The 27,687-nt window shown below is 39.7% G+C and overlaps 2 protein-coding genes across 2 annotated transcripts in view; one reads left to right on the top strand and one right to left on the bottom strand.

The window, feature by feature from the left end:
* The window catches only part of hmgcll1 (3-hydroxymethyl-3-methylglutaryl-CoA lyase like 1), a 73,892-nt gene extending 67,869 nt beyond the window's left edge, over window positions 1-6,023 (top strand). Inside the window, exon 10 of the mRNA XM_061957398.2 lies at window positions 5,698-6,023. The gene's annotated coding sequence lies outside the window, so the exon portion shown is untranslated. The remainder of the gene's footprint in view (window positions 1-5,697) is intronic.
* Window positions 371-27,687, bottom strand: gfral (GDNF family receptor alpha like). The gene is made up of 10 exons (XM_061976920.1): window positions 27,651-27,687; window positions 25,416-25,541; window positions 22,031-22,165; window positions 21,859-21,915; window positions 15,694-16,003; window positions 9,610-9,866; window positions 9,460-9,537; window positions 9,310-9,388; window positions 657-731; window positions 371-419 (listed from the first exon to the last, which is right to left on the bottom strand). The coding sequence occupies exons 1-10, from the start codon at window positions 27,685-27,687 to the stop codon at window positions 380-382; spliced, it is 1,194 nt and encodes a 397-aa protein (XP_061832904.1). The 3' UTR covers window positions 371-379.

Here is a 27,687-nt window from a genome sequence, read left to right as displayed (position 1 = left end):
TATATTCACATTTTTTAAGCCCCCCAGTCAAAAAGTTTGGACACCCCTGCTCTAAACTGTTCGTAAGTGTGATTGTGAGAGTGAATTGTTGTTTGTCAAAAGGTGTTCTGTGATCACAGCACTTTGGGTTTGCCACTTGCCTGTGTATAAAAAAGTGCTATATAAATAAAGTTTGATTTGATTGACCGGTGACCGCTCCAGGGTGGACCCCACCTCTCACCCAAAGTTTGCTATAGGATAGGCTCCAGCTTACCAGTGACGCCGAACAGGATGAATATCATACAAGATACGATGGATGGATATTGGAGGTGTGAGTTTCCTGTTCTGCAGCTGCGTCCCATCATGCAGTCACAGCAGGCAAGACAAATGTTGAATCCAATCAGACGGTCAGTTTCGCCTCACTTGCTTCCACTTCATCACTATCATCGCCATCATTCCCATTGGAACATGTTTAAAAAACAGTTATATATACTTTATATATCTGACATTATTTTATTCAATTTACAAAAAAAAAACCTTACAGAAACAAAAAACATGAAATAAATTATATAAACATAATCTCACATTATTAGCAACAAAACTCTAATCCATTCTTGACTGATACACGTTCAAATAGCAAAAAATACTTTATAAATTCATAGTCGGGGAAATCTTACATGAGAGCAACACAGTGACTTTTTTCAAGAGGCTGGAATTTGGTTTCCTCTCGTCTGTTGTGTCTTCTCACCAGCCTGTGTAACAAAGCAAGGTCAATTAAATACAGTTTATTCTCTATTCACTAAACTGCAGAATAGACCTGGTGTCTATTAGAAAGACAGTGTTTTGTTAGAGGGGAGGTTTTTATTTGTACAAGCACATCTGCATTGTAGTACATGGCACCGCCTCCAAAATAGTTTTATTTTGGCTACAAAAATTTAGGTGCACTCAACAAAACTTCACAGAGACATCATCTGAGGAAGGTGACTGTGAGGCCTAATGAGCATCTTCAACAGGGATTTTTAACTTATAATTTTAAATTGCATGTCCAATTCAAAAAGTGGTCCTTCAAGAGAGCACAGTGCACGGATCTTTGACTTGCACTTTTTTTTAAAGAGGTCTTCACAGCAGCAGATTATTCCTGTTTTGACCAGTTGACCCATGTCACATTCACACACACTTGGCATGTTACCGGGCGCTAAAAACAAATGACTGCAAATTAGTTTGAAATCAGCTTTTAAAGACACCCAAAGTTTTTGACTTTTTGAAGATGGGATTTACATACTAGAACAGGGGTGTCAAACTCAAATACAGAGTGGGCCAAAATGTAAAACTAAACAAAGCCGTGGGCCAAGGTTGAACAAATTAACCTTTTAATAGGGACCCAAACAAGTTGTGCATTGAATATTGAACAAGCAAGGCTTATATAACTTTATAGTGACATGCAAAATCGAGTTTCAAATAATAATAAGACAAAAATATCAATGGCATATCAAATACAATTTAAATAAAAATTGAATGCCTCTTTTCTATTTGCAGCCTTCTGAGGTAAATATCAAAATAAACTTTTTCCACAGGCTAATAATGAATTTGAAAATAAAATAACAATAATGAATGAATCAAAGGGCTTCACGGTGGAAGAGGGGTTAGTGCATCTGCCTCACAATACGAAGGTCCTGAGTAGTCTTGGGTTCAATCCCGGGCTCGGGATCTTTCTGTGTGGAGTTTGCATGTCCTCCCCGTGACTGCGTGGGTTCCCTCCGGGTACTCCGGCTTCCTCCCACCTCCAAAGACATGCACCTGGGGATAAGTTGATTGGCAACACTAAATTGGCCCTAGTGTGTGGATGTGAGTGTGAATGTTGTCTGTCTATCTGTGTTGGCCCTGCGATGAGGTGGCGACTTGTCCAGGGTGTACCCCGCCTTCCACCCGATTGTAGCTGAGAAAGGCTCCTGCGCCCCCCGCGACCCCAAAGGGAATAAGCGGTAGAAGATGGATGGATGGATGAATGAATCAAACATTCAAGCCTTGAAGTAGCAAGAGCATGAATAAAACGTTAATCATTGCTCAGTTTGCTACACTGATTTGCTTTAACACTGAATATGGAACAAGCAACGCTTATACAACTCAATAGTGCAAAATCAATTTTCAAAAAACAAACGAAAAAACATCAATGGTATATTAAATATAGTTGAAATAAAAAATGTAATGCCTCTTTTCTATTTGCAGCCTTCTGAGGTAAATATCAAAATTAACTTGGTGGGCGGGGGCGGGGTTGGGGGGGCGGGGTTTGGTGGTAGCGGGGGTGTATATTGTAGCGTCCCGGAAGAGTTAGTGCTGCAAGGGATTCTGGGTATTTGTTCTGTTGTGTTTATGTTGTGCTACGGTGCGGATGTTCTCCCAAAATGTGTTTGGCATTCTTGTTTGGTGTGGGTTCACAGTGTGGCGCATATTTGTAACAGTTTTAAAGTTGTTTATATGGCCACCCTCAGTGTGACCTGTATGGCTATTGCTCAAGAATGCCTTGCATTCACTTGTGTGTAAAAGCCGCATATAGTATGTGACTGGCACGCTGTTTGTATGGAGGAAAAGCGGACGTGACGACAGGTTGTAGAGGACATTGAAGGCAGTGCCTTTAAGGCATGCCCCCAATATTGTTGTCCGGGTGGAAATCGGGAGAAATTTGGGAGAATGGTTAGCCCGGGAGATTTTCGGGAGGGGCACTGAAATTCGTGATTCTCCCGGGAAAATCGAGAGGGTTGGCAAGTATGAGTATTAGCGGTGAATGCAGTGTTACAGCGGCACTGCCGCTATATAATACCGGCGGGCCAGCTCTAATGTTAATTTGATATTGCCTCAAGGGCCAAATTAAATTTGGCCCGCGGGCCAGAGTTTGACACCCATGTACTAGAACATAGCTTGATAAACCCCCTACATATTTGTTTTGTAGTTTTTTAGATTTTTTTGCAAAACATTTCCAACACATTTAATATAAAGTGGCTAGAATATGAATAATATTCATATAATCTGTCATTATTCACTGAAATATGATTATAAATCTGTTTATTTTTTTTTCTTTATACTTCATAGTATGTACAGATTAGCTGATTCTTGTAAGATTATCATCATCAGAATACAACATTATCATATTATTAGTGCATCTCCTGGGGGTAAAGCCTTTGTTTCTAACTTTCATCAAGGGTCCTTGAACACACCACAGTTATGTGCAAAGAGGTGCAAATGTGAAACTTGTACATTACTTTCTCCTTTGCTGCCACCGATAGATTTATTCTATTTTTACCTTTTTTCTATCACTTTATCATTGGTGTGTTTTGTGTGTGAATGCTTAAAAGTGAGCTTTGATGACCTTATGACGTCTGTGTCGAGTGAAGTGTTCCAAGTTTGGTCTACCACTATCCAGGTGGAACAAACCATTTTATATTTTAAGATAGGGTGATTTTAGATTCAAGAAATTTTGTAATTGAAATTTGTATTTTATATTAACATATATGACATTGTTTATTTGTAACTAACATATAAAAATGACAGGGAAAAGTCTTCAAACTTAAACAATGCCCAGGGCCACCTTACCCTGTACTTGGGGCTCCGGTACACTATAGTTTGCAGTATGTTTTTAAAAACAGCCGATCGCTGTTTTTAAAAACATACTGCAAACTATAGTGTACCGGAGCCCCAAGCCGATCGCTGTTTTTAAGACAACAACAACAACAACAGAACAACATCAGCAAATACGATATATACAAATATGATACGAAATGTGATAGCAGAGAAGCTGTTAGTGAAGCAAATATTAATAACACAGAAATGACAATGAGCATTATGAGCATTACTACAAATGGAGCAATAGAAATAATAATAATAAAAACAATACTACATTTTACTTATAAAGCGCTTTTCTCGGCACTCAAGGACAAAACAATAAAATAAACTGAGTAAAAACAACACCAGAGATTGATACAATTTACAGTGAATACGCTGTCAGGAATAGGTGTGTTTTGATACCAATATAAATGGCACTTTTGATTATGAATAATAACAATAATTACCTCTATTATAAACAATACAATTGTTTCAAATGCAACAGTTCATATATGCAATGATCTCAATCTCTTTACCTTGCGTAATGACAATAAAGCTGATTCTGATTCTGATTCTGATAACTTGAATTACAAAGCAAGCAGATAAATGGAGGGGAAGAACGACAAGCTAACTGCATTAACCTTGTAGATTGTTATAGTAACAATAGGTTAAGCTTTGTCAGTGTGCCGTGTTTTACCCAGTTTCCCTTAGGGGAACAACGTTAATATATGTCGATTTTTTACATGTGTTAAAAATAATAGTGAGGAAAATTAGGCTCCGGAACTTAGCTTTCTAAAATGTAGCCCCCGTAAACCTGCACTTCCAAATTGTGCGTTGCTTTTTCTTTGGCTTATTTTATTCTAGTATCCCTAATAAAACACTGTCTCATTCCCTCTCCACTATGCACCTTCAAAGTGTGAGAAGCAGTTTTACTTTATTTTAGTATTTAGGTTTTATTCTATAGGGGTTAAGTTCTTGTCAGAGAAACATTACAATTTGACTTCAATCATTTGCTGTAAACTTCATACATACTTAACGATGGCCACAGTTTTCTCTTGAACGCATCATAATTAAATTAAATTATCCCCTCAACTCCCCCCAAAAAGGATTAACTCGCTGGAATAAAAAAGACAATATAACATACATCCATAAACGTGGACGCATGTGAAAAAGTGCAATATATTTATCTGTACAGTAATCTATTTATTTATTTATGTATATTTATATATTTTATATATATATTATTTATATATATTTATTTATTTATATATGCACCTTATTGCTTTTTTATCCTGCACTACCATGAGCTTATGTAACGAAATTTCATTCTTATCTGTGCTGTAAAGTTCAATTTTGAATGACAATAAAAAGAAAGTCTAAGTCTAAGTCTAAGTTAATAAAATACACCTAATCATTAAAGTGTTTCCGATGAAAAATGGTTTTGGCAACCTGAAAGTCAACCACCAGGATCGTGTTCGGTTTCTCACAGTAGGGAAGGGACTCTTTTGGCCCCATTCCTTGGTGTATCTTCCGTGAGAGTAAGAGAGGTCGTTGATGCAGTCTGCTGAAAATGATGGAAAGTGTCACTCTACATGGGACGGCGTGGCGAAGTTGGTAGAGTGGCCGTGCCAGCAATCGGAGGGTTGCTGGTTACTGGGGTTCAATCCCCACCTTCTACCATCCTCGTCATGTCCGTTGTGTCCTTGGGCAAGACACTTCACCCCTTGCTCCTGATGGCTGCTGGTTAGCGCCTTGCATGGCAGCTCCCGCCATCAGTGTGTGAATGTGTGTGTGAATGGGTGAATGTGGAAATACTGTCAAAGCGCTTTGAGTACCTTGAAGGTAGAAATGCGCTATACAAGTATAACCCATTTATCATTTATTTACATAGCAACTGACGCCATGGTCAAAGTTGGAATTGCCACAAATCCCATTTTAAGATATTCAGCATTCTGGCCGTACAGTACAAGTACTCGGGAGTCCACTTGAACAGCGGACTGGACTGGAAGGACAACAGCAAAGTCGTATACAAGAAGAGCATGAGCAGACTCTTTTTCCTGAGGAAGCTTAGGTCCTTTAATGTGTGCAGCAAGCTAATGGAGAATGGTTATCTTTTTTCAGTCTGTCGTGGCCAGTGCCCTGTACTTTGCAGTGGTTTGTTGGGGGAGCAGCACCAGCAAAAGGGACTTAAACCGGATTGACAAACTGATCCGGAAAGCCAGCCAAACTATTGGCACATAGTTGGAGACGTTTGTGTCAGTGAGGGACAGGAGGACACTGGACAAACTGCTCGCCATCATGGACAACCCTGCCCACCCACTCCACCAGACAATTGAGGGACAGCGGCGGTCGTACTCCAACAGGCTCCTTCAGCTTCGTTCCCACAGTGTTTGATTCAAGAACTCCTTCATTCCGCACTCCATCCAGCTGTATAATCACTCCCCATACAGCAATAGATGATATCTGTCTATTACCTGACCGCTTCTATGCTAGCTACCTCTCTTTGTTTATAATGCATATTTTCTGCTGGATCTACTCTCTATTTTATGCTGCCCTGTTTTTGCTGCAACTGTTACATATACTGTAATATTGTACATGGTAATTGGGATTTGTTATATATTGTGTAAAAATATAATATAATATAATGATATATCAGTATATATTATATACTGTATATATAATATGTAAATATTACATATATGTTATATTTTATATTGCTACGATGGTACATTTTAGTCTACTTTGTACCTGCATCATCCTTTCCAGCCATACTCTTTGCATCCTTAGTAAAGTTAAAGTTAAAGTGCCACTGATAGTTGTCAAAACGTGAACCTTGGGGTGTTGTGTTTTCCCGGAATGCAAAGGAAAGTTAGCGCGGCCAAGGCGTGAAGGTAAGGACATGTTCATTTAAACACTAACAAACTACAAAAAAAGGAAGCAAACAAAAGGTGCGCACAATGGCGGAAAACAAGCTTGACTAATGAAACAAAAGGCTAGCACAAAGGCAATTAACTATGAACATGAAACAAAAACACTTACAGTGGCATGGCATGAAGCATGAAATATAGTAAACAGGAATCTCATGGGCAGCAGAGGTAGTAAGGGTAATGTCACCAGGACGATCAACAGAAAAATATGTCTTGCATTAAAAGATTACAGTTGGTACAAAATGCGGCTGCAAGACTTTTGATAAGAACAAGAAAGTTTGATCATATTACGCCTATACTGGCTCACCTGCACTGGCTTCCTGTGCACTTAAGATGCAACTTTAAGGTTTTACTACTTACGTATAAAATACTACACGGTCTAGCTCCATCCTATCTTGCCGATTGTATTGTACCATATGTCCTGGCAAGAAATCTGCGTTCAAAGAACTCCGGCTTATTAGTGATTCCCAGAGCCCAAAAAAAGTCTGCGGGCTATAGAGCGTTTTCTATTCGGGCTCCAGTACTATGGAATGCCCTCCCGGTAACAGTTAGAGATGCTACCTCAGTAGAAGCATTTAAGTCCCATCTTAAAACTCATTTGTATACTCTAGCCTTTAAATAGCCCCCCTTTTTTAGACCAGTTGATCTGCCGTTTCTTTTCTTTTCTCCTCTGCTCCCCCCTATCCCTTGTGGAGGGGGAGACACACAGGTCCGGTGGCCATGGATGAAGTGCTGGCTGTCCAGAGTCAGGACCCGGGGTGGACCGCTCGCCTGTGTATCGGTTGGGAACATCTCTGCGCTGCTGACCCATATCCGCTCGGGATGGTTTCCTGCTGACCCCACTGTGGACTGGACTCTTACTATTATGTTGGATCCACTATGGGACTGTACTCTCACAATATTATGTCAGACCCACTCGACATCCATTGCATTCGGTCTCCCCTAGAGGGGTGGGGGGGTTACCCACATATGCGGTCCTCTCCAAGGTTTCTCATAGTCATTCACATCGACGTCCCACTGGGGTGAGTTTTTCCTTGCCCTTATGTGGGCTCTGTACCGAGGATGTCGTTGTGGCTTGTGCAGCCCTTTGAGACACTTGTGATTTAGGGCTATATAAATAAACATTGATTGATTGATTGATTGATTGAAAAAGACACGCTTAAATAACAGTGACATGATTAGTGACAGGTGCACGAGTGCAAAACGTGAGACAGGTGCGTGACATGAGGACAGGTGAAAACTAATGGGTTGTCATGGAAACAAAACAAACAAGACTGCACAAAGGGTCCAAAAACCAAACCGAACATAACCAAAACAAAACATGATCACACAGACATGACAATAGTCACACACACACTCGGTGTGGTGAAATTACTCTCTGCATTTGAACCATCCCCTTGTTCCACCCCCTGGGAGGTGAGGGGAGCAGTGAGCAGCAGCGGTGGCTGCGCCCGGAAATAATTTTGGTGATTTAACCCCCAATTCCAACCCTTGATGCTGAGTGCCAAGCAGGGAGGTAATGGGTCCCATTTTCTATAGTCTTTGGTATGACTCGGCCAGGGTTTGAACTCACAACCTACCGATCTCAGGGCGGACAGTACTGGTATATATCTGCATCTTATATATGGAAACATCTTTTTCGTTCTAAAATTGAGTGGGTGCCGCTTATATTACGGTGCGGCTGATAGTCTGGACAATACAGTCATTTTCACTAAAGTTTCTTGCGTTTGTAAACAATATCTAAGTGTCTAAAATATATTTAAACAACATTACAAAAAACATATTTATCTTGCTCGTTTTGATACTGATGCCACCTTTGATATCAATCGTAATGATATTGTTGTCCTGGGCATGACGTTAAAGTGCATCCGGCAGTGGAGGCTTCTCTATGGGGTCTTGGGGCACTAGGAGGTTTACCCCTTTACTACTGTTACCCCAGGTGGCCCTTGGCAAAGGCCTAGTACCTGACTGCCCCCTCGCCAGGGATACGGTGAAGACCTCAACGGCAGAGCAGGCGGAAGACGGTAGATTTGAACTACCACAACGGCTGGAATGGCGGAAGAAGGCTGCAGCAGAAAAGGGTCCCCAGTCGTCTTGGACTCCATGCCACTGGACCCTGACCCGATTCTGTCAAGGATTGTGTGGTGACTATCTGTGCACCAGTCTCCACACGCTAAACAAAGTCACGCACAGGCATCCTCCATAAAGGGATACACCCCTACCGGGAGGATCGTCATACTCGTCGAGTGACCGCCGATGATGATGAGTGATATTGGTACCGTGGTACCTCGGTGTTCGTTCTCAAATAAATGTATTTGCATTTGAACCATCCCCTTGTTCCACCTCCTGGGAGGTGAGGGGAGCAGTAAACAGCACCAGTGGCCGCGCCCGGGAATAATTTTGGTGATTTAACTCCCAATTCCAACCCTTGATGCTGAATGCCAAGCAGGGAGGTAATGGGTACCATTTTTTAAAGTCTTTGGTATGACTCGGCCGGGGTTTGAACTCACGACCTACCGATCTCAGGGCAGACACTCTAACCACAAGGCCACTGAGCAGGCTTAGCAGAGCCTACTTTGTGGAACAATTCCCCTTTTGGATCAATAATGTTTGTCTAAGTCTAAGTCTGAGTCTAAGTCTACTGCCATCTGGCAGCTAAAGTGCATAGTGCAACCCCACAATTTGTCACGTTTCATGTGTCAGGTAAACCACCACAAATGATGCCATATGAATCCCCCTTCCTACTGTAGGTTCTACTGTAATAGTAATATTCATTACCAGTTGTCCTTTGTGGAGATGGACTCACCGTATTTTATATAAAACAGCCAAAATCATTGGCAGAATTCCGAGGAGCAGCACAACTGCACCGCTATAAAGCAAATAATCTGGGAAAAGACAGAGAAAAAAACTCAGATGATGTTTTTACAAAGTGGAGTGTTTGCACGTGGACATTTACCAGTGAGCCCTTTGCGACCTTCCTCCGACTCACTGATTGCAGGAGGAGTAGAAGGGCCATTACTTCTCCGATGGCTTCCTAAAATAGACCCCAAATGTAAATATCTTTCAATCGACATTTGTAAGAGCCTCTGATGATGCGTCCACTCACTGAAATGTGACCTATTGTGAAGCACGTCTTGTATCACGCTGCATGTGAGGAAATCAGGGCCGTGCACTTGTCGGCACGTGCACGGGCGCTGCAGCGCCGTGCCCAGCGTGGCCACGAAGGCCTTTCTGCATTTCAACTCTTCTCCGAGAATGTCTGATGGGTCCAGGCGGCCAAAACATTCACTTTGAAGAGCTTCGCCGCCGCACGGTGCTGCCGCAGGGCTCCAGCATTCGGCTTGGAAGCTGGTTAACAATTCTCTACATGGATGGATAGATAGAAACAGTAAGATGGATAGAAACTGAAATATGAAATAATGATGAAGGCCTATTCTAGACTAATTAACACTTTATCCTATTAGACACTTCCTCTCTGCAGTTGAGTAACTAAATGACCCTGTGTGCTATTTAGGGAAATATGCCTGGTCACTTTTTAATGGGTGAGGCGTTTAAAGGTTACATTTTATAACAATATTCAGCAGTTTGAAATTAATGTCACACCAGGTTCCACATTAGTGTATTTGACTTTTTGGTAACACTTTAGTATGGGGAACATATTCACCATTAATTAGTTGCTTATTAACATGCAAATTAGTAACATAATGGCTCTTAATTAGTCATTATTAAGTACTTATTAAAGTAGCAATGATTGCCACACACACACTAGGTGTGGCGAAATTATTCTCTGCATTTGACCCATCACCCTTGATCACCCCCGGGGAGGTGAGAGGAGCAGTGAGCAGCACCAGTGGCCACGCCCAGGAATCATTTTTGGTGATTTAACCCCCAATTTCAACCCTTGATGCTGAGTGCCAAGCAGGGAGGTAATGGGTCCCATTTTATAGTCTTTGGTATGACTCTGGGTTTGAACTAACAAATTACCGATCCCAGGGCGGACACTCTAACCCTTTTTGGCTGAGAGAGCCATGAATGCCAAATATTTCAAAATGTATTTCCGTGAGAGCCATATAATGTTTTTTAACACTGAATACAACTAAATGTGTGCATTTTTAAAATAGACCAGGATTTTTAGAGTATAATAGGTCTCTTATTCTTTTTAATAACATTGTTATTCTAAAGCTAACCAATAATGAATAAAATACTTCTTACCATTATTTCGACTTCTTGAACAGGTGCGATAGAAAATTGGATTAAAATGCATGAGAATGTTTTATAATTCGAACGTTATTTTTAACACTGTGATTACCAGCGGAATTATTCACTACTTATCGTGTTAAGCAATGTCAGCTAAGATTTATCTGAGAGCCAGATACAGTCATCAAAAGAGCCACATAGGTTCCCTACCCCTGCTCTTACCACTAGGCCACTGAATAAGGTTAATGCCCTATTCTGCATGGCCTTATTATACAACCAGCAAGCCATTAACTAAGAGTCTTCCCTCTATAACCTCAGAATTATTGCTTATTAGTAACCCTAACCCTAACCCTAACCCTTATATGTTCCCCTAGTGTCCAAATTACTCTAAATTAAGTCTTCGTTACTTAGAATATGTTCCCCATACTAAAGTGTTACCAATTTTTTTTTCCCGCCTTGATGCAAGAATTTAGACCACAGGTGTCAAACTCAAGGCCTGGGTGCCAGATCTGGGCCGCCACATCAATTTGCGTGGCCCTCGAAAGAGTGCTAATAACATGTGTTAATAAAGTACCTCATAATTATTGCTTATTAGTAACCCTAACCCTAACCCTAACCCTTATATGTTCCTCTTGTGTCCAAATAAGTCAAACTCAAGGCCTGGGGGCCAGATCTGGGCCGCCACATCAGTTTGCGTGGCCCCTGAAAGGGTGCTAATAACATGTGTTAATAAAGTACCTTATCTTTTCTTAGTAAATATATTACAAAAATAAATGTACTGCGTACAATTACATATATTTACACTTGAATCATCCCTAATAATAAAACAAAATATTATATCATCATGAATGTCAAAACGATGTTTTTGTTCCAATAAAGATAAATACTTAAATATTTGCTCGACTTACGATTTCAATCCAACAAATTGTTCATGCAAAAATTTTACAGTAACATTTTTTTTTTTTTTATAGTAAAATCCACCAATATAGAGTACTAATACACTATAAAAACACAACGACCGTAGATTTTACAGATTTTACAAAACTTGACAAAAAACAAGGCAAAGCAAGGCTAGGCAAGACAAAATAAGGTAGTCAAGGCAAAAACACAAACAAGCGCAACAGGATCATTGGAACAATGAACTAGCGTTGCAAGAAAGGCGACTGTCAGAGTAATTGTATGTAAGTTATCACAAAACTTTCTGTTCCTGGCGAGCAGACAAAAGCAGTCTTTGATCTTACCAATCGAAAGGCTTGTAAAACTCCACTGTGTACGATGGGAAGCGACATGAAGGTGTCGGTTTCTTTGATCTATTGTAATTCACAGGAAGATCTTGTCTTGACCCAAGATCTACAAAGCGGAGAGGAAGCAGGACCTGACGCAAGCTCCAGGCATATTTTCTTTGAACTGTTTTGTGACCGAGGGCGACGGCTGTTTACGACCCCCTTCTCCCTTTAGAAACAGCTGTTGCCATGTAATCAGGGAAAGTCCAAATAAAAGAGGAGGCGTGCAACCTTTCGTCAGAGCGTGGGACGACACTGTACAAGGGTACAGGTCTACGGGTTTCTCCTCATTGAGCCAAATGGAATCCTGTCTCTGTTTAATTCCTTGCTCCTTGTCTGTTTAATAGATGTAATCTGTGTTTGAACCTGACAGCGACGCTCACAAAGAAACCCTGCTCATTGGCAATCAGTGACAAGTGAGTCTCCTGATTGCAAACGAGAATCAGGTGAGGAGAACACGCTTCAAAAGGCAGTAGTGAAGTCAAAGAAAGAAAGACCAAAAACAGGAAAGTGAACCAAAATAAGAGTGTTGGACAGGAAAAGACATGATAAATAACACAAAAGTCCAAGACAGTCATAATGGGCCACGACCGAAATGAGACAATGGCCAGCCAAACAGCGATTTAAATAAATACAAGATAGTAGAAATGGTGCCTGGTTCAGTTAACATGCAACTCTGCATCCTTTATGTACATTTTAACCTCAAAACATTCTAAAAGGTCATCTATAGATTTTTGTCATTTCCAAGTGTTGTTTTGTAACCAGTTCCTCCTAGATATTTCATCTCTTTCAAACTTTACCCAGACACATTAGACATATGGAGGATGCTAAATTGCTAAGGGTTTAGGTTTTCATTATAGGACGTGGGGAAAACATGACGACCAAGATTATCCTTCTTCATAGAGAAACAAAAACTCACAACTTAGAGCAGGGGTCTAAAATACAAACGCAACTAGTTAACCTGTAAAAACAAATCTATAGATTTTACAATTTTAAAAAAAAAGGCAGCTTAGTCGACAGAATTTTACAGGAAGATTTACGTTTTTTGGCTGTTTTTTTTTTTTTACATCAAATTATAGTATAGTATATAAAATATTTTGAACAATGTAACACTGTTGTTTTCACGTTAATAGTCTGGCTGCCAGTTTTTTACGTAAAATCTACAGGCATTTTTCTTTTACATGGACGCCCCTGCTTATTTCAGCAAGACAATGCCAAGCCACATTCTGCACATGTTACAACAGCGTGGCTTCGTAGTAAAAGAGTGCGGTGACTAGACTGGCCTGCCTGTAGTCCAGACCTGTCTCCCATTAAAAATGTGTGGCGCATTATGAAGCCTAAAATACAACAACGGAGACCCCTGACTGTTAAACAACTTAAGCTGTACATCAAGCAAGAATGGGAAAGAATTCCACCTGGAAAGCTTCAAAAATTGGTCTCCTCAGTTCCCAAACGTTTACTGAGTGTTGTTAAAAGGAAAGGCCATGTAACACAGTGGTAAAAATGCCCCTGTGCCAACTTTTTTGCAATGTGTTGCTGCCATTAAATTCTAAGATTGATAATATGATTATTTGATAATATGATTATTTGCAAAAAAAAAAAGTTTCTCAGTTCGAACATTAAATATCTTGTCTTTGCAGTCTATTCAATTGAATATTAGTTGAAAAGGATTTGCAAATCATTGTATTCTGTTTTTATTTACGATTTACACAACCTGCCAACTTCACTGGTTTTGGGTTTTGTACATTAAATTATAGTATAGTATATAAAATATATAGAACATTTGTAACACCGTTGTTTTCACGTTAATATTCTGGCTGACAGTTTTTTACGTAAAATCTACAGCCATTTTTTTTTTTTACAGTGCATTACTATGAATTAAAAAAAACAATACCACTTTGTATTTTACCGCAAAATTCTGGCAAGGGAGCTGCTAAAATATAAGTTCCCTGTTTTTACAGTACATTACTGTAAATGGAAAAATGGTACCACTGATGGTTTCTGGCGACTGAGCCGCCAGGTTTTTACAGTAAAATCTACAGACTTTTTTTTTTACGGTGTAGACCTTTGAGGTCTTGAAATACGTTAGTATGAATATGTATTAAATTTGGTAGCCACCCTTTGACGGGCCAAAATTGGGTTTGGTTGTTATCATCAGTCATCAACAATTGAGAACAGAGAAATGGATATTGGAACAGTGACTTGGTAGGATATGGACAGCAAGTAGTGGGCAGAGAGAGAGAGAGAGAGAGAAAGAGAGACAGAGAGAGAGAGAGAGAGAGAGAGAGAGAGAGAGAGAGAGAGAGAGAGAGAGAGAGAGAGAGAGAGAGAGAGAGAGAGAGAGAAAGAGAGAGAGATCAGAAGGCATAAGAAAAAGTATCTGCATTTGATTATTAACAATCCGGGGAGGGTGTTAGTTTAGGGTTGTAGCTGCCTGGAGGTAAACTTTTATTGCGGTTTTGAAGGAGGATAGAGATGCACTTTATTTTATACCTGTTGGGAGCGCATTCACATTGATGTGGCATAGAAAGAGAATGAGTTAAGACCTTTGTTAGTTCGGAATCTGGGTTTAACGTGGTTAGTGGAGCTAACCCCTGGTGTTGTGGTTATGTTAAGGAAGTAGCTTGACATGTACTTTGGTATCAGGGAGGTGTAGCGGATTTTATAGACTAGGCTCAGTGCAAGTTGTTTTACTCTGTCCTCCACCCTGAGCCAGCCCACTTTGGAGAAGTGGGTAGGAGTGAGGTGGGATCTGGGGTGGAGGTCTAGAAGTAATCTGACTAGCTTGTTCTGGGATGTTTGGAGTTTAGATTTGAGGGTTTTGGAGGTGCTAGGGTACCAGGAGGTGAGGTACCTTGGGGTTGTGTTTGATCGGTCCATGTCTTTGGAGGGTCACTGTCGTCAACTGACCAAAAACTGTTTTTATCATCTCAGAAATATTTCTACAGTGAGAAATTTGTTGTCAAAATTGGGTCTCGAAATGTTCATTTGTGCGTTCATTTCATCTCGTATTGACTATTGCAATTCTCTTTTCACTCATTTCAACAAGTCAACGCTGTACAAAATTTTGACCGGTGCACCCAGAACAGCCCATATTACCCTCATTTTATCCGGTCTTTATTGGCTTCCAGTTAAATTCCGCATTGAGAAAAAGGGACAAGCGGTAGAAAATGGATGGATATATGGATGGACTTTAAAATGTTAGTCCTGACATTCCGTGCGTTGCATGGTGGGGCCCCTCAGTACATCACTGACTTGTTATGCCCCTACTCTTCAGGGCGCAGGCCAGGGTCTTCTAAAGATCCCAAAAACTTGTTTTAAAACCTGTGGAGACCTGGCATTCCAGGCTATAGCTCCCAGACTCTGGAACAATTTGCACCAGTCCCTCCGTGATCTCAACTGTGTTGACACTTCTAAGAAACATTTGAAAACTTCTCTTTTTAGTAAAGCTTTTAGTTAATGCACGTTTTAACTATCATTTGTAATCCGCTTTGTATCCTTTTTATGATGTTGCCCCTGTTGTTTTAATTGTATTGTTGTTTTACTTCACCTATGTTTTGTACAGCGCTTTGTAATTTTATCTGTGAAAAGCGACTTTATAAATAAAATGTACTTACTTACTTGTTAGAATATGATTAAAAGGTTTTTTTGCATAATAAATGACTATTAAAATACTTCAAAAAGTACCCCTTATAACACAAAGGACATACCTGCAGTGTTGGTCCTCAACACAGCGTCTGACCGCCTCCTGACAGACCAAAGTGTCCTCACCACACGTGTTTCCGTGCAGAGCTGCTCTCATCTGCAGACAGCTGTGATCTGCGGGATCACATTCACACATGACCAGCGTCTCGGCGAGGTTATGCGGTATGCTGGCGTAAAAATGTCCCGTTTCTCGTCCACAGCGGTCTGGGTCACAGCGGCCTGCCGTGCAAGCCTGAAGGACGCGCGCCAGTTTCTTGTTGCACGAAGCATCACTCACACAACGTCTCATTTGGTCCGTGCAGAATCCAACAGCATCTACAAAAAATATAATTTTTTTTTTTTTTTAAGTGTCATGTTATTATTTAATTAAAGTGTCACACTGCAAAAAAGAGCTGACAAAATAAAAAAAATAAAAATGATCTGTCCATGCAGCTAAATTTGACTTGTTAGGGCATATCTAGAAATTGGCAGGACTTTTAAGATGGAAATAAGTATTTCATTCTGAAACAAGCATTATTCAACTTCTTCTTTACTTCTTTAATCCTCGTGGCCCCCTTGGGAGCATAGGGTGTCTACCATGAATCTCCACCTCACTCTCTTCTGCGCAATGGTCTTCGCTTCTTGCCAGGAGATCCCCATCTTGGTCAGTTCATCCAGAGTTGACCGTCTACAGGTGAGTTTTGGTCTCCCTGGCTTCCTCTTGCCTTGAGGGTTACAGTCCAGGGCTTGTCTTGCTATGTTTCTCCGATCCTTCCTAAGTGTATGGCCGATGCATCCCCACTTTCTGCTTTTGATTTCATCTTGAATTTGCTCTTGGTTCATGCGTCTCCACAGGTCTGCATTTGATATCTTGTTGGGCCACCCAAATCCTCAGTATGTACCTGAGACAGCTGTTAATAAACACTTGTAGTTTATTGATTATTGATTTGGTGGTTTTCCAGGTTTCACAGCCATAAAGAAGGACAGATTTTACATTTGTATTGAAGATTCTGATGTTGGTGTTTTTGGAGAGCTGGGAAGAGAGCCATACAGGTCGGAGAGTTCCATAGGCATATTTTGCTTTGCTGATGCGCAGCTCGACATCTTTATAAGCTCCTCCATCTGTGCTGATGTTGCTTCCCAGGTAGACAAACTCGACCACATCTTCCAGGGGGTGCTCCTCGATTGTGATAGGTTGATAGGATTTGGTGTTGAGCCTCATGACCTTGGTCTTCCCAGTGTTTATCCTGAGGCCTATCTTTTTACTGTGTTCATGCAATTTGGTGGTCTTGCGTTGAATGTGTGTGTGTGTTCCTGAGATCAGAGCCAGGTCATCAGCAAAATCAAGGTCTTCTAGTTGTTCAAAAGGGTTCCACTGTAATCCTGTTCTCTGGCCATCCACTGAAATTTTCATTGTCCAGTCGATGAAGATACGGAAGAGGAAGGGTGACAGTAGATAGCCTTGCCGTACTCCTATTTTTATTTTATTATTCAACTTGCAATTCTTAAATTAAACATTTTCGGAATGTTGCAGAATCTTTAAGCACGATTTTCTCTGTGGGGAAAACTAAGTTCTCATTTGAATAGTTATTTACTCAATTTTAACAGTTTCAACTAGATTAGAAAAAATACAAATATTCATGCTAAAATTAAGATCATGATGTAAAGTCAATGACTAAAAATAAGTAAATGCCTCTTAATGGGGAACTGCCCTTTTTTGGGGGGAATTTTGCCTCATATTCCAAATCCTTATGCAAGACAAGAACACGTTTTTCTTTTTTGTGTGCACTCTAACTTGTAAATAAATGCGATCAAAAGTCTGCGTACAATGGAGCCTATGGAAGCCGCTTTATTCTGCCTAAAAACATCCAAACACTTCCAACAGGGTTTAATATACACACACTGTAAGTATATATGTAATGTAATAACAGGCACATTCATAATAAGATGTGATATTTACATATATTGCTCATTTTAAGCATCCATTTCACGACGTCACTGGTAGACTTCAGGAGAGCCAACAAACATAATTACACATCACTTACTGTACAATGTCTGCTGTCAATAGAATGCCGATTGATAGGATGTTCATATATTCCCGTTTAGATGAAGAATGAATCATAATCCTGGCAAAGAAAAAAGGGGAGTGGAACCAAGTGTCTTTTTGTGTCCCTCTAAATTGGATGCCAAAGTTGACCAACTTGTTGGATCATGCCATCTACTATCAAGGTGAGAGATATCATTTATGATCTACAAACGTTTGTAGAATAAACGTTCAACAGCTCTGAGGCGAGAAAGCAGCTCACCAAGCTCACGACAACAATATAGCAGCAACAAGCTACTAAGTTCTCTGTAACAATGTGCGCGCTAAAAATAGTTTGTCTGCGTTAGCACTTATAATAACAATATCACTAATACTTGGTTAATATTCAAGCCACGAAATGTAAATGGAGTGTTGTTGTTCCATTCTGGATGGTTATTTAGAGCAGTGGTCCCCAACCACCGGTCCTTGACGCATTTGCTACCGGGCCGCACAGAAACATATATAATTAAAGCTGCAAGCAGCGATGGACGGGACCGACTTTGACGGCACATAAAATCCAAACCGGAGCAGTAATTAAAACTCTTTCGTCAACTTTTAATCAAAAGGGTTCAATCTCTCTCCTGTGCTAGTTTGAAGCCGACACGACAAAGGCGCTCAGAGGAGATAATGTTTGAAAAAAGGTGACCGGTTTTTACAAAACTTTTGTTTTCAAGGGGGAATTGCAAACGTCCTGTTGATTTTTGATGGGGTTTGTTGTCAATATATGAAATGTAGGTCTAAGTGAGACCTACATAGAGGTTTTTGTTTCATGTCTCTAAGACATTCTTACTGGAAGTTACAGGCAGTTTTGTCTGAGTTTTCTTCCTAGGAGCAGTTGTGTCTGTGTTTTCTTCCTAGGGGGCGCTAGAGCGCAATTTTAAGTTTTGGGGTTGGGTTGTTTTGTTAGATCGTAATTTTTGCCAGTCCTGATGTGTGTGTCCAGTTTGGTGAGTTTTGAAGCATGTTAAGGGGGTCAAATTACAGCTCAAAGAGGCAAAAGTGACTGTTTTTAGTAAAAGTTTGTTTTGAAGGGGGAATTGCCAACTTCTTGTTGATTTTTGCTGAAGGATGCAATGTATGAAATCTAGGTCTAAGTCAGACCTACATAGAGGTTTTTGTTTCATGTCTCTACGACATTCTTACCGGAAGTTACAAGCAGTTTTGTCTGTGTTTTTCCTAGGGGGCGCTAGAGCACAATTTTGAGTTTTGGGTTTTTTTTTTTTATTAGATGGCAATTTTCCCCAGTCCTGATGCGTGTGTCAAATATGGTGAGTTTTGAAGCATGTTAAGAGGTTCAAATTACAGCTCAAAGAGGCGGCCGGTATAATAATAATAAAACCTTACAATTACAATAGGGTCCTCTGTCCCAAAGGGACATTGCGGTCCTTAATAATAATTTATAAACGACTTAACTTTTGCCTGTCCCACCGGACACGCCAATAAGCTTGTTTACAATTGTACGATAAAACTCCTCATCGGAAGTCGCCATTGGTTCTATTTGCTACAACTTTGTGACATGATACAATGCACGTTAATGAACAAAATAAATATAAATGTGTTGTATTCAAAGGCTGAATTCCATCAGCAGTACCCAGCAGGTTGATGGTAACCTGCTGGGGACACAAGCCCAGGGCTCCCACTAATTCAGCTAATTTTGCTGTATTTGGGGTGGCATAGCGTAGTGGGTAGAGCAACCGTGCCAGAAACCTGAGGGTTGCAGGTTCGCTCCCCGCCTCTTACCATCCAAAAATCGCTGCCGTTGTGTACTTGGGCGGGACACTTCACCCTTTGCCCCCGGTGCCACTCACACCGGTGAATTGAATGATGAATGATAGGTGGTGGTCGGAGGGGCCGTTGGCGCAAATTGCAGCCACGCTTCCGTCAGTCTACCCCAGGGCAGCTGTGGCTATGAAAGTAGCTTACCACCACCAGGTGTGAATGAATGATGGGTTCTACATGTAAAGCGACTTTGGGTACTTAGAAAAGCGCTATATAAATCCCAGGTATTATCATTATTTATCTGGCACAAGGGGAAAGCCGGTCCCTGAAAATAATGCCTGCATTAAACCGAAAAAGGTTGGGGACCCCTGATTTAGAGGGCTTTGTGGGTGGAATAGAGCAGTGTTTTTCAACCTTTTTTGAGCCAAGGCACATTTTTTTCATTGAAAACTATCCCATCCTCGTCGCCATTGTTGTGTGCCAAATTTGTCACTTATTAGTTCACTTATTAGCAATCTAAGCTTACTAATACACCAAAAGAAAACTTGTTGTCTTTTTCTACCTTTTATTCCCGCTCCTACTTTTTCCACTTCCAGGTGTCCAACACACAACACATGTCATCATATCCTGTCCCTTAAAAGGGGAACATTATCACAATTTCAGAAGGGTTAAAACCATTAAAAATCAGTTCCCAGTGGCTTATTTTATTTTTCAAAGTTTTTTTCAAAATTTTACCCATCACGCAATATCCCTGAAAAAAGCTTAAAAGTGCCTGATTTTAACCATCGTTATATACACCCGTCCATTTTCCTGTGACGTCACATAGTGATGCCGATACAAACAAACATGGCGGATAGAACAGCAAGGTATAGCGACATTAGCTCGGATTCAGACTCGGATTTCAGCGGCTTAAGCGATTCAACAGATTACGCATGTATTGAAACGGATGGTTGTAGTGTGCAGGCAGGTAGCGAAAACGAAATTGAAGAAGAAACTGAAGCTATTGAGCCATATCGGTTTGAACCGTATGCAAGCGAAACCGACGAAAACGACACGACAGCCAGCGACACGGGAGAAAGCGAGGACGAATTCGGCGATCGCCTTCTAACCAACGATTGGTATGTGTTTGTTTGGCATTAAAGGAAACTAACAACTATGAACTAGGTTTACAGCATATGAAATACATTTGGCAACAACATGCACTTTGAGAGTGCAGACAGCCCAGTTTTCATCAATTAATATATTCTGTAGACATACCCTCATCCGCTCTCTTTTCCTGGGGGTCTGGCGGCAGATTTCTTTGACTTTATCGTTGGAAATGCATCTGCTTTGAGTGTCGCAGGATATCCACACATTCTTGCCATCTCTGTCGTAGCATAGCTTTCGTCGATAAAGTGTGCGGAACAAACGTCCAATTTCTTGCCACTTTTGCATCTTTGGGCCACTGGTGCAACTTGAATCCGTCCCTGTTCGTGTTGTTACACCCTCCGACAACACACCGACGAGGCATGATGTCTCCAAGGTACGGAAAACAGTCGAAAAAACGGAAAATAACAGAGCTGATTTGACTCGGTGTTTGTAATGTGTTTGAGAAAATGGCGGATTGCTTCCCGATGTGACGTCATGTTGTGACGTCATCGCTCCGAGAGCGAATAATAGAAAGGCGTTTAATTCGCCAAAATTCACCCATTTAGAGTTCGGAAATCGGTTAAAAAAATATATGGTCTTTTTTCTGCAACATCAAGGTATATAATGACGCTTACATAGGTCTGGTGATAATGTTCCCCTTTAAGTTCCCCTTATAATGGTTCCGGTATTGTCCTGTGACCCGAGTAACCAATACATGACAGACACCACCAGCAGAAAATGTTGAAAACGAAACTCAATAGCCTATATTGACAATATAAAGTCGTTCTCATCAAATACCTGGCACAAATGTTCGATATGACTTCAAACCGTAACCATCATTAATTCTCTTGTCTCAAAGTAGGCCTACAAAGCAATGGGCTACCTGCTGCCACCTACTGGTACGGACAAGTATTACATGGTTACTCTGCTGATCTCCAGACAACGGCACATTTTTTGCGGATTATAATTATTGGTTTGCAAAAAATATTTTCCCCACCAACTAGGTGAAATTGCATAATTTCCCACGGCACACCAAACAATATCTCACGGCACACTACAGTGGTCGAAAAACATTGGAATAGAGGACCTCTCATTGACTCCATTGTAAGCAGACTTTTATTTACGAGTTAGAATGCCTACAAAAATACATCTCTTTTGTTTTCTCTCATAATGATTGTGAACAATAGGCAAAATTACCCAAAGAAGTTTCTAGAAATATAATTTTAAATGGCAAATAATTTGCAGTGCTGTAGTTTATTACCAAAGTTTATTAAAGTGTTGGACTGCCAGCCAGTCAGTGAGGTTCTCTTTTGTAGAGCTGCTGCACAAATAAGACAATTAGTTCATAGCTTGTTATTGACAAAGGCCTCACATGTGCACGCCTTTGGTAAACAACACATGTAATATGTGGAGAGTTATGACAAAAACTGCACCTGGCTCTGGCTCGCATTGTGCCGCCAGCTCTTGAATGGCGCCACAAAGCTCCTCACATGCTCTCAGCGGAGGAAATTGGTCTAACACAGCCTGGACGGTCATGTTGCACACCTCCGAATCTTTTACATGGCAACCTAAAGTGTGAAAAACAAGCCCAGCAGAGAAAACAAAGTAGTTATTAAACCAGTGTTTTTCAACCTTTTTTGAGCCGAGGCACAGTTGTTGCGTTGGAAAAAATCCGGAGGCACACCACCAGAAGAAATCATTAAAAAACGAAACTCAGTTGACAGTAAAAAGTCGTTGTTGGATATGACTTTAAACCATAACCAACCATGCATCAATATAGCTCTTGTCTCAAAGTAGGTGTACTGTCACCACCTGTCACATCAAACCCTGACTTAGTTGTAGTTTTTTGCTGTTTTCTTGTGTGTAGTGTTTTAGTTCTTGTCTTGCGCTTCTATTTTGGTGGCTTTTTCTTTTTCTTTTTTTGTATTTTCCTGTAGATATTTCCTGCATCTACTTTGTTTTAGCAATCAAGAATATTTCAGTTGTTTTTATCCCTTTTGTCATGTCATGTTTAGATGTACTTTAAGGACGCTGTCTTTGCTCCACAGTAAGTCTTTGCTGTCGTCCAACATTCTGTTTTTGTTTACTTTGTAGCCAGTTCGGTTTTAGTTTTGTTCTGCATAGCCTTCCCTAAGCTTCATTGCCTTTTCATAGGGGCACTCACCTTTTGTCATACTTGCCAACCTTGAGACCTCCGATTTCGGGAGGTGGGTTGTGGGGGCGTGGGGCGGGGCGTGGTTGGCGGCGTGGTTAAGAGGGGAGGAGTATATTGACAGCTAGAATTCACCAAGTCAAGTATTTCATACATATATATATATATATATATATATATACCGTATATTACCAAATAAACGCCCTTGTGCAAATAACCGCCCATGTCCTAATAGCCGCCCGGGGTCTGACCCCATTTTGTGAAATAAACGCCTCTTCCTAATAAACGCCTATGTCCAAATAGCCGCCCATGGGCTGTTATTTGCATAATTTAGATTAAAATCATATTGACTTCATTAAACCCAATTTATAAGATAAAAGGAAAAGCAAAGGTGCAATAATTCTGGTCATTACGGTAACAGCAGACGTTACGTGGGGATTCTGGGTAATCAACATATTGCAATGGGTGACCGCATATAGCGTAACACACACTCAACGACAACAACAAACCCACGAGGAAAAGTTTCAACATGGCAAGCAACAGCAGCAGTGAGTTGAATGAACAGTATACTGCTACACCACAACTGATGGACGGGAATACTTTAAGGGGGAAGAACAGAAAGTTTGACTTAAAGTTCAAGCTAGCGGTTGTGAAGTAAGCGGAGCAGAATTCTGGTTTGGCAGCGGCCAGGCAGTTTAACGTTGACCCAAAACGTGTACGAGAATGGAAACAAAAAAAGGGAGAACTACAATCTCAGTCGGCAATCGATGGAAAACGGGCTCGCTTATCTGGTGGAGGTAGGAAGAAAGTGAGCGACGAGCTTGATGCTAATTTGTGTCAGTGGATACATCACGTTCGTGGACTGAACCACCGTGTGTCCCGCAAAATGATCCGCATTAAGGCAAAGGAGTTGTATGCCACCGCGAGTGACACGAGAGACACCGGGGTGGTGTTTGGTGCAACGAGTGCACTTGGTACCATAATTTTATTTTTCCTGTATGCTGCTTTATTTAAAACTTGGAGTACTGTAGCCTTTATTTTATTTAAGTGACAGTATTATTGTTCTGTTTTGATGGTGGGTTTTATACTTGAGTACTTGGTACCATAATTTTATTTTTCCCGGTAGGCTGCTTTATTTAAAAAGTTTATTTATTTTTAGTATTTGTATTCTATGTGACAATTGTTGCACTACTGTCATGTTGAGGCATTGTTGATCTCTTGTCTTTTGATAGTCTTGTTTTTTTGTTTGTATGTTTACATTAGCTTTTACATTTAAAGTTTTTAGTACGAAAAAAAATACTGAACACAAACCATTGTAACCAAATAATGGCCTGGTGCAGGCTGGTGAAAAAATAAATAAAAGCCTTGTGCAAATAACCGCCCATATCCTAATAGCCGCCCGGGGTCTGACCCCATTTTGTGAAATAAACGCCCGGGCTACTATTTGGTAATATACGGTATATATATATATATATATATATATATATATATATATATATATATATATATATATATATATATATATATGCAAACAAAACTGTTTAGATAGATGATACTTCAAACTTGCATAAATAAATATTAAGGAATATAACAACTTGGCTTCTGAGAGTTTCAAAATGTAATGAATAAAATGCTAAAGTTGTTGATAAACAAGCAATTATTTTAATAATTAAATATGGTCATTTTAAATGAATTATTATGATAATTTAAAATCAATTATTTCAAATAAGTTTATTTTAATGTATAAATTCTATGGCTGGATGTAATAAGGAGTCAGGAAAAAATACAAATAAAAATACAATTAATTTTGATGTTTTTAGCAAAATATAGTAAAAATGTATTTAATTTTTTAAATTTTTTTAATTAATACATATATTTATTTTTAGGTAAGATAAACATAATAATACAATTTATCTCTAGTCTGGATGATTTAGTTCTTGTCACCCTGTTGTCCTCCCGTCCTGAAAAAAGGCTGTCCTCACTCAGGTCCGCAAGGAGCTCGAGGGGGCTTGGCTTCCAGCTCCGGCTGAAAATCGGGAGATTTTCGGGAGAATATTTGTCCCGGGAGGTTTTCGGGAGAGGTGCTGAATTTCGGGAGTCTCCCGGAAAATTCGGGAGGGTTGGCAAGTATGCCTTTTGTTTATTTTTGGTTTAAGCATTAGACACCTTTTTACCTGCACACTGCCTCCCGCTGTTCCCGACATTTACAAAGCAATTGGCTAGCGGCTGCCACCTACTGATATGGAAGAGTATTACACGGCTACTCTGCCGAGCTCTAGACAGCACTGACACTCAACAACAACACATAATTTGCAGACTATAATTACTGGTTTGCAAAAAATATTTTTAACCCAAATAGGTGAAATTAGATAATCTCCCACAGCACACCAGACTGTATCTCACGACACACTAGTGTGCGGCGGCACAGTAGTTGAAAAACACTGTTTTAAACAAACGGGTGTTCTGCACCTGCTGCTGTCGAATACATAACAGTTGTCCACTGTATTTATCGGCTCGTACAAACGTTGCCGCGGGCTACGGCTCACACTTATTGTGTTGAAGATGAGAAATCATTCAAAGAAAAGGCCTCAAGGTAATGTCAATATCATTATTTTGTCAGCAAAGCAGAAACTTATGAATAATAAAAAAAAAAGAGTTAACTTTACCCTCGCAGACGCTCCTGACAAGCGCCTCGGGATTTTTGCATACAAATGCAATGCGGGCGTCAGTAGAGATGGCACAGTCAAGGTGTGTGCTGCTGGCATGGCTGCAGACGTGAGCACAGAGAAGTCCTATAAAAACAAGAATGTCAAGATAAAACCCAGAATGATTCATAGCCCGGCCAAATGTGGACTTAGCGAGAATTTGCATTTGTTGAATTTCTTTGAACTGGAAAATGGCAAAACACTGTTTGGGCCTGATTTACTAAGATCCAAATACCACGCGCTAAACAGCGTGAGCAATTTATAAAATAGTATGTACTATCGGTGGGCGTGTTGTCAGGCTTGTCACTGACAGGTTGGTTATGTTTTAGTTTTTCCTCTGTGTTTTATTTCCTGTCAGCGCTCTTATTTTGTAGGGCTGCAAATCTTTGGTTGTCCAACGATTCGATTCAATATCGATTCTTGGGGTCACGATTCGATTCAAAATCGATTTTTTTTTTCGATTCAACGCGATTCTCGATTCAAAAACGATATTTTTCCGATTCAAAACGATTCATTCAATACATAGAATTTCAGCAGGATCTACCCCAGTCTGCTGACATGCAAGCAGAGTAGTAGATTTTTGTAAAAAACTTTTATAATTGTAAAGGACAATGTGTTATCAACTGATTGCAATAATGTAAATTTGTTTTAACTATTAAATGAACCAAAAATATGACTTATTGTATCTTTGTGAAAATATTGGACACAGTGTGTTGTCAAGCTTATGAGATACGATGCAAGTGTAAGCCACATATTTATATATATATATATATATATATATTTATATATATATATATACACACGTATACATATAAATACATACACATATATATACATATATATATATATATATATATATATATATATAGACATACAGTACATATATATATATACTGTATGTATATATATATATATATATATATATATATATATATATATATATATATATATATATATATAAAAAAAAAAATATATATATATATATATATATATATATATATATATATATATATATATATATATATATATATATATATATATATATATATATATATATATATATATATACATACATACATATATACATACAGTACAGGCCAAAAGTTTGGACACACCTTCTCCTCATTCAATGCGTTTTCTTTATTTTCATGACTATTTACATTGTAGATTGTCACTGAGGGTATCACAACTATGAATGAACACAAAAAAGGTGAAATACCTGAAAACATGTTTTATATTTTAGTTTCTTCAAAATAGCCACCCTTTGCTCTGATTACGTTTTTGCACACTCTTTTGGCATTCCCTCGATTAGCTTCATGAGGTAGTCACCTGAAATGGTTTTCAGTGTGCTTGAAGCTCATCGAGAGAATGCCAAGAGTGTGCAAAGCAGTAATCAGAGCAAAGGGTGGCTATGTTGAAGAAACTAGAATATAAAACATGTTTTCAGTTATTTCCCCTTTTTTTTGTTAAGTACATAACTCCACATGTGTTCATTCATAGTTGTGATGCCTTCAGGGACAATCACAATGTAAATAGTCATGAAAATAAAGAAAATGCATTGAATGAGGAGGTGTGTCCAAACTTTACACATATACATATACATATACATATACTATACATATATATATACATGTACATATACATGGACACTTTTACTTTTGTTTTCTAAAATGGATTAAACTTTTGAGCTTTCCTGTTTTTAGGTCCACCTCACCTTGCCACCACATCCATGACCGGGACAGTCATTTTGGACATGGAGATTAATATGCCTTAACACAGGTCCCTAAAACCTAGCTGAGGGCCTCATTTTATTATCGTCTTTACTTAATTATTCATACATACAGTATATTATTATGAGAAATATGATCACTGCTCAACATATTTTGCCCTATTTTTATTTTTTTCGCGATTTTTACTTAATTTTCTTGTGTTATCTTCAGCTAAAATATACTCATTCAACAAATTAAAACATCCCTTTAACTCAAAATGTGTCCAAGACTAACTATGCATCATTTTAGGTAATTTATTAGTTAGCCTTAGTATTACCGTAGTTAGTATTTGACACGCCACTGCAAAGACGGCAGAGACACCGTGACGTGTAAAGCTGACTTTAATCCGCTCCTGACATAATCAACATCAACTTAATCCTGAAACCAATAACTGCTACAATGTCAAAGATGAATGACTCAGACTCACCGAGAATGACAGCATCTCCCATGTGGTTTCTCTGCAT

Source organism: Nerophis lumbriciformis, linkage group LG02, assembly GCF_033978685.3.
Source record: "Nerophis lumbriciformis linkage group LG02, RoL_Nlum_v2.1, whole genome shotgun sequence".
Classification (NCBI taxonomy): domain Eukaryota; kingdom Metazoa; phylum Chordata; class Actinopteri; order Syngnathiformes; family Syngnathidae; genus Nerophis; species Nerophis lumbriciformis.
This window is presented reverse-complemented; position numbering and strand designations above follow the sequence as displayed.

Coding starts and splice junctions, on each gene's coding strand:
- gfral (XM_061976920.1), bottom strand. CDS start 27,687: ATGCAGAGAAACCACATGGGAGATGCTGTCATTCTCG. Junction 16,004..21,858: donor CAACACTTTAATAAACTTTG/GTAATAAACTAC, acceptor TATTTTTTGTAG/ATGCTGTTGGATTCTGCACG. Junction 9,867..15,693: donor GTTGAGGACCAACACTGCAG/GTATGTCCTTTG, acceptor CCATCCATGTAG/AGAATTGTTAACCAGCTTCC.